General features: G+C 29.6%; 1 protein-coding gene across 1 annotated transcript; it reads left to right on the top strand.

The window, feature by feature from the left end:
- Positions 1-1,757: 1,757 nt before the first annotated feature.
- On the top strand, positions 1,758-6,633 carry Gmppa (GDP-mannose pyrophosphorylase A). The gene is made up of 9 exons (XM_085193795.1): positions 1,758-1,945; positions 2,441-2,639; positions 3,018-3,186; positions 3,449-3,660; positions 3,958-4,057; positions 4,246-4,404; positions 4,633-4,753; positions 4,911-5,054; positions 5,288-6,633. The coding sequence occupies exons 1-9, from the start codon at positions 1,906-1,908 to the stop codon at positions 5,386-5,388; spliced, it is 1,245 nt and encodes a 414-aa protein (XP_085049921.1). The 5' UTR covers positions 1,758-1,905; the 3' UTR covers positions 5,389-6,633.
- Positions 6,634-8,232: the final 1,599 nt, after the last annotated feature.

Genomic DNA, 8,232 nt, shown 5'->3' on the forward strand with positions numbered 1-8,232 from the left:
TTTTCTGCCCTAAAAACAATTTTATTAAAATTTTCATATCATGAAAATTTTTGATAGGTACATCTCTGATGAATATATCTATTTGTAAGTATTGTTATTAAATACTAAATACATATGTGTGTATAAACTTTAAGCAGCCAATTAATTATATATTGAAATTATTTTTTATCAAATTTGAATATAATATAAATTAATGAAATATAGTAGGTGTTTCATAACGTTTGCTTTTTACAGCGTACCAAGACTAAATGTCAGGTCCGCCTATGGTCAACCTACGTAGAACAGTATGTGGCTTTTCGCTCGTTAAAGTAATTTCTCAATAATTTAAAAATTACGTTAAGAGATCGAAATAATAATTCTATCATCTTATTATTTTTCCGAACTATACAAAAGTCGAGTGAACTGAGAGCAAATGTAAAAAGAATCTTATAAAAAAACAGCAGTAGGCAGAGGAAACTTTCTCACTCTTATCGCCCATTTTCTAAACATTGTGTGTTGAGTGGCGGAAGTTAACGCCGCTCTTTCCACGACACTACGTAGTACTACGTAGTCACGACCCGACAGAGTGAACCAGAACGAAGAAATGAATGTAAATCAAATTTAATTATATTTTTGAGTGCGGATTGAACCTCGAGGCCCATAAATGCTAATGAAATATTTCTTAATGGTCCAACGAAAAGCTATAGGGCTGTTGTTCCATTTTTTAGGTACATACAACAAGTAGTAAGTTAGCATAAAATTTAAATACACGGCTCAAAATTTTTAAAGCTATTTTCCAAGTAAATACATAAATTTAGATATTTTAGTAATTTTGCAACAACATTCTAGTTACAAAGAGAGTATCTAATATACTTACCTTTATCTAAGTATACATATTTCCTATAAGGGCTTATAATGAAAACGTTTCAAAGGATAACAAGGAAAAATGCTAACAGGCAACATAAAATGAAATAGTACACACGAGTATGTGTTAATACGACTCCTGTCTGCCTCGTTTAAAGCAATTACCTTGTCCACAAAGAAATAAGGCTTCAGATAAATGTTGAGATATTTTTACTGCTTAATATTATTGTCTTCTTTGTCCTCGAGTAAAATATAATAATGTCATATTAAAGCAAGTTTTAATTTATCTATGTTTTAATTTAATTGTAAGTAGGTGTTTTTTTTTCCGTTAGAGCAGAGAAAAATCACAATCAGCTTAGTACAAGGAAGAAAGAATCTTTATAAATTCTTAGAAAAGCTTTTACAAGACATTTAGCAGCCTTTTTTAGACGATCGAAGGTAATAGTACTTAGCTATTAATAAAACGTCAACAATTGCATTTTCTTTACTTAGTGCGTACCGGGCCTAATTACCGATGCTATTTTTTTTTTTCATTTAGAGAATAGCAATCCACAAGTTCATGTGCTTTGTTCTCAATAATTACAGTAGGAAGATTTCTTGATGATATTCTTATGTCCCTCTGAACACGAGTTAAGTATAAATGTTAAAACACTGATTGATTGACTCTGCATCTCTAGATCTACAAAATTAAATATTACGCATAATACACTGAATGTGCTATGCTAACATTAATGTTATTTTTTTTGTAAAAGTATTCATTACCTTTTAATAGATTTATAATAATTGTTAATCAAAGATTCCATTATGTTTAAATTATTTATACAGTTATTTCGTTTATTTTGTTGCTGTGCTTTACTATTTAATCTGTGGCACAAATATTACAAACGTCACCATATTTGACATCTGACGTGTTTCTTTATTATCTTTTTTGTTTGTTTCTTGTTGCTGTTCATCGTCTTGTGGATCTATTTACATTTTACAAATATTACTATTTATTTATTAACGCATCAAAACCAGTTTAATTTCTTTGTATTAGATATAAGAATTAAGTACTCGTCAATAATGTTGAAAGCTGTGATATTAATAGGAGGACCGCAAAAAGGTAATTTAAAATTTATATTATCAACGTCACCGGCTTTTATCAGTTAAATTACATAGAAATTTTACGATACAATCATTTCTATTAACACAGATGTATGTCGTTTCTTTAAATATTATCGTCACTTCTATAAATATCATGTTTTAGAATTATAAGTACGAATTAATATTAAGGCTCAAGCATGTTTAAGTATGTATATTTTTTTTTTCGTTCCTTTTTTTATTATTACATTATTATGTTACTTAAAATTAAATATGAGTAAAATTTTATAAATAAAACATTTACTTAAAATTTTTATCAGCCATATTATTTATATTTTACTCATATTTCATTTTAAGTAAAAAAAGGAACAAAAGGAAAAAAATATACATAGACAAACAAATTGTATGGCTATAAATAATATGGCTGATATTTTTTTTATTAATTCTTACATTAAATGTTTAAATTTAATATGTATAGTTTATTACTTAATTTTTAAAATAAATTTTACACTTTTAGGCACAAGATTTCGTCCACTCTCCCTAGATACCCCAAAACCTTTATTTCCAATAGCTGGTCTTCCACTTATTCAACATCATATAGCTGCTTGTGTTAAGCTTCCAGAATGTAAGGAAATTCTCATTATTGGATCTTATACTACAAATACAATGGCTCAGTTTGTAAATGATATGCAAAAGGAATATCATGTTATAATAAGGTAAAATAAATGGTTAATAAACTGAACTTTTGTCTTACTAAAGTATGAAAATAAAAATAATTCATTCCTATAGCACTAGAACTGTGATCTGCACTACAATATCCTCAGTTTGGATTGTCTTTTTTACTTTATTTGAAAACTATATATATTATAAATTTTTGTTTCCTTGTGGCTTTGCTTTGAACACATTTTAAGCTGGTGTGTAGCAAGGGTTCAAAACACTGAACAAGATGTAATATAGCCTATAGCTGTCCTCAATAAACGGACTACCCAATGAAACAATATTTTTTCAATTAAAACCAAGTAGTTCATGAGATTAGTGTATTCAAACTCTTCAGCTTAATAATATTTGTATAAATTTTGACCTTTTACCAACAGATATCTACAAGAGTTCACTCCATTAGGCACAGGGGGTGGTTTATATCATTTCCGCGATCAAGTGAGAGCTGGTAATCCGAGTGCCTTCTTTTTATTGAATGGTGATGTATGTGCTGATTTTCCACTTAGAGAACTTTGGAGTTTTCATGAAGAGAGGCCTAATGCTTTGGTGAGATGTAGTTTTATTACTTTTAGTTTAATAATACATATGTGAGTTAGTTAGTTAGTTTCATACAATGCACAATGTTTGACTCTAAATGTAGTGGTTGTGGGTTTAATTCCTATTTTGGGGAATAAATAATTGCCATTTCCTCGCTGTGGTTAAAAGTCAGAGTGTGGTGTTGAGTTCTGCCACTCAACCCTCTTTTCTAGTTATTTCTTTACTTTTTATGTTGGCGTTTTTAATTATCAATTTTATCATTTTTTTACAGGTAACAATAATGGGTACTGAGGCGACTCGACAACAATCAGTCCATTATGGCTGTATGGTCAGAGAACCGGCATCTAAAGCAATTACACATTATGTAGAAAAACCAAATAGTTATATATCTACATTAATTAACTGTGGTGTGTATGTGTGTTCATTACAAGTGTTTCATACGATGGCTGATGCTTTTCAAAGGAAACAAGATGGATTTTATAAGTAATTTTTTAATTTTTTATTTTCTAATTTCTAATTTTTTATCTATAATTTAATCTATAATCCTCTTAATATTATACTTCTTATAATATAAAAGAACAGCTTCTGACTGTAAATGCGATAGTATGTGGATTTCTAGTCAGAAAATGGAATATTTCCTCATTGAGTTCTGCCACTCAACACCCTATCCCTTGATAATAATTGGTGCAGGAAAGGGGTACAACCTGAAGCTAAAATATAATACATAATAATAAATATATCTATACATATAATAATATATAAATGAAATATCTGTTTCAGTGGTAATAACGGCCAAAACAGTCCTCATCCAGGCTACATGTCATTTGAACAAGATGTACTGGCACCTTTGGCTGGTACTAACAAGTTGTATGCTATGCAGGTAATATATAATTATTGGATTAAATAAATGAAAATGTATTATATGTATTTAAATATTTTTATTACTAATAATATTTTTTGGTTGTAATATATTTTTCCTGCTACAACTAAAACTAATTTCATTTAATAATAAAACAAAGGAAATTTCTGATATATTGTTAAATATTCAATGAAATATATAATATTTAGGTAACAAACTGGTGGTCCCAAGTGAAAACGGCCGGTTCAGCAATATACGCGAACCGCCACTACCTGTTGTTACGTCGACGAGTCCTCGAACCCGCGCCATGCCACATATTACCCGATGTCTTTGTACATCCCACTGCTATAGTAGATGAGAGTGCTGTGGTAAGAATGCTATTTTATTTTTATCCCGTATATAGCAGGGTATGCAGAGGGAACCTAGTGTTAAGACACTCCGTTTTGTACGCACCGCCAAATTTTCGAGGCGATGCATGTTGAGGGGAGAAACTCAACGCCGTGCTTTGCTTTGTTACCAGAGCGGGAAAGTGAATATTTAAAATATTAAATAATCTCGTATCTCTCTCAAATGCATTTTTTTATTTTTTCTTTTAGATCGGACCAAATGTATCAATAGGTGCAGGAGTGACGATAAAAGCGGGAGTTCGTATAAAAGAATCGATAATATTAAACAATGCTACCATTAACGAACACGCCTTGGTTATGTATTCTGTTGGTATGTATATATATAGATTATTATAGAAAATCCTAGTATTACTATTTACCCGACTGCACGGCGAACAAAAGTGTCAATTAAAAAAATATTATAAAAACATGAAACCCGACTGCTTATCTAAAACGAAGGTGTAAATTAGTATTCATTTATATTATAGTGGGTCAAGAAGCATCAGTAGGTGAATGGGCGAGAGTGGAAGGAACTCCTTCAGATCCAGATCCAAATAAACCATTCGCCAAAATGGAGAACACACCCTTGTTTAATAATGATGGACGATTAAATCCTTCTATTACTATATTAGGTAAGATAATTAATTATACTAGACTAGTCTTTAACTTTGAACACATCTGTTTATGTTAAGGGTTATTTTTTACATATTTTTTTATTTAAATAAGACATCAATTATTATTTTTTAGCATAAAGTATATTCCGCACATAGTGTTAAGACACTATTTCCTTAAAGGCACTTCAGTTCCCTACTTTCCACCGAATTCTGGAGTCGTAAGATACTAAATTTTCTTTTTTTATCTTCAGGTGCAGGTGTCGTAGTTCCAGGAGAAAGAATTTTATTAAACTCCATAGTGTTGCCACACAAACATCTAACTAGAAGTTTTAAACATGAAATTATTTTATAGTGTAAACATTTTGTATATAATATTTTGAAATGGATACATGAGTACATACATACAGACAATTTGATACAATGATATTTACTTGAGATGTGCTATCTTAAATTTTGTTTTATTTTTATGTATAAGATGAAACATGTATATTAATTAATAGCTTATTTAATTCGTAAAGTGATTTTATAAGTGCAAGACTATTTTGATACAATTATTCAGCTTCACATTGTATTCCGTATAGCATGGTGGGCAGACACAGAAAGCAATGTTAAAATACTACATTCCCCACTTTGTGCCCAATCTTCCTCTCACCTCTCACCTCACAACTTCCTCTAATAATACATACTTCATTAATTTTTTATGCATATAAAAACGTTTAAATTAATATTTTCTTTAAATGTTTTTATATGAATAAATAAAATTTGGCATCAAAAGCGGATTATGCCAAAGATAAAAGTACAAGTAATAGTGTTAAAAAAGTTTGACCGAAAGGAATAGTTACTAATTGAAATTTCAATTAGAGAATTTATGGAATTCATACAAACTATTTATATTTAGAATAGATATATTTTTTTTATTATAATTAGACAGTAATGTCTCGATAGCAAAGTGAAGACACTCTGCTTAGGACACTCCATTCTCTACTTTCCTTTCGAATTTTTACATTGTTTAGTGTCGGTAGTCAACGCCGTACTTCCGTCTTGCCCTGGCAAGGCTATTAATTATATATTATAACTCCTCATCCTGATGAGGAGTTATAATATATAATTAATACCTTTGAATGGAGATCGAACCCACAACCATTGTATTATTCATCATTTTAACTATTTTATTTCACGTCCATATGTATATAATAAAATTATTTTGAAATCCACACATTTTTGATTAACTACAGATTTTATAAACGCAAGCACAAATAAGTGTTTTTTACTGTGTACTGTCTATATATTTGTTATAAAAATGTGTATTAATAAGGTTTTTTTTGTAAGTATATAATTTTAGTGCAAATACCCCAAATACTTATGAAAATCCTATTTTTGTTTTCGTAATTTAACACTGTCTTTTTATTTTGATATATCGTGGATGTAATATATTTGTGAGGTGTTCAATAACTTAAAATTGATCATCTATACACAGAGATTTATTTATATTTGGGCCTTTAAATTACATTACAGCAATAATGCAATTAATTTTAAAATACTTTATTTAAGTTAATATTTTATGTTATGATGTATAATAATAAATCAATAAAGCACATTCTTTGTTTCATTTGCATTTGTTATAAAAATGGTTTTTTTTTTAGCTTTATCAGTAGTAAATAAGTACATGTAACCTGGGAACCTGTTGTTACGGCATTCTGTTCCTATTACGACAGTTCGGTTCCTCGTAACGCCTCTGCAATTCGACGGAAAATGGGGAAAGGAAATGTCTTAATGGAAACTGAGTGTCTTAACACTAAGTTTGCTCTGAATACCCTGCTATGTACGGGATACAGCAAGTGAAGCCAAAAAAAGAAATGAATAATTCATTCCAGCGAATTAGACTCGAACCCACAACTATCACTATGATACTCAAACTGTCCTAATGCGTCACGACGGTTTTAACTTAAAGTATATATTTAGGTACTTTTGCTCAGATAAACAAGGAATTAGTCATATAATAAGCTGTCATATTTTATTAAGTAGGTATTCGATTAAAATTTTAATAAATGCTTATTTAAGCGCAATTAAGTATATACATAATTTATTATTAGGATATTAGGTATTGAATCATAAATAACGATTTATAATAAATATTATTGATGGTTCACCTTTAGTTACAAAACAATTTAATTATAGTATTTTGTTATATTAAGAAGCACCTATCGATATCGTAGCGCAGCGAGAAGTTTATTGTACAGTATCCGCAATGGTCGTGGTTTCGGAACCTTACGTACATATACTCGTATGTACTAATATCTTGCTCATTTGGTTCCCTCTGCCTACCCTGCTGTGTGCAGGATACGGCGGGAATCGTCGGGAAGCGGGAATACGGTGCATAAGTACTTAGTTGCTTTTTATTCAAAAGGCAAGCAATTCAAGCAGGTAATTCTCGTTTTACATTATAGTTCCACGCATCTTTCCATTTAGCAAGATAAGCAAGAAGAACCTAGTATTAATCTTCTTCATTCGGTTCTTTTTTTATTAAAAAAATATCTTAACGAAGACATTAGCGAATACTATTTATATGAATAGATGTAGTTATTATAATTAAACAAGTTCTTAATGCGATACAACGGCAAGGTCAGCTTTAAATGTGGGGTTTTTCACAATAATATGCAGAAAAACGGTACTTGAATATTGGACTGGTTTATATTATAATCCAAACAACTGAGGTCTTTATAACGAATAGAAAACAAAATAATAATATTTTGTATAAAAATAGAACACCGTCATGGCACAGATGAGACTGCACTCAGCAGTATTGAGTTCAAAAACAGCAGATTTTTTGAAACAAGAAATATTTTAATTTAATAACTATTACTACTTAGTTAGACATGAATACTTTATTGTATTTTTTTTTCTAAACTATAAAAGAATATATTTGATGAACTTTTCATTATACATTTTAAACCAATGTACGATTTAACTATAGATATTTGTCATAAATGGGATTAATCTATTTTGAAATATTTAACATTTTATAATGTAAACATGTTATAAATAAAGCCTAAATATCTATAAAATTATCCTTGATCTAATATCAAAGAAATGTCACTTGCTTGCTTTGCTTGAACCAAATCGTAAAATGCCGTTTTGAATCGTAAAATTCATTTTCGTTATTTTATAAAACCGGAACATTTCTCTGCGCATACAC

The sequence above is a fragment of the Heliconius melpomene genome, chromosome 12, assembly GCF_056956725.1.
Source record: "Heliconius melpomene rosina isolate 202511_hmr_F chromosome 12, ASM5695672v1, whole genome shotgun sequence".
Classification (NCBI taxonomy): domain Eukaryota; kingdom Metazoa; phylum Arthropoda; class Insecta; order Lepidoptera; family Nymphalidae; genus Heliconius; species Heliconius melpomene.

What these genes read in the sequence shown, in the direction of transcription:
- Gmppa (XM_085193795.1), top strand. Translation starts at nt 1,906, where the DNA reads ATGTTGAAAGCTGTGATATTAATAGGAGGACCGCAAAAAG. An exon ending in AAGAGAGGCCTAATGCTTTG is followed by an intron (nt 3,187 to 3,448) that starts GTGAGATGTAGT and finishes ATTTTTTTACAG; the next exon opens with GTAACAATAATGGGTACTGA. An exon ending in CTTGGTTATGTATTCTGTTG is followed by an intron (nt 4,754 to 4,910) that starts GTATGTATATAT and finishes TTTATATTATAG; the next exon opens with TGGGTCAAGAAGCATCAGTA.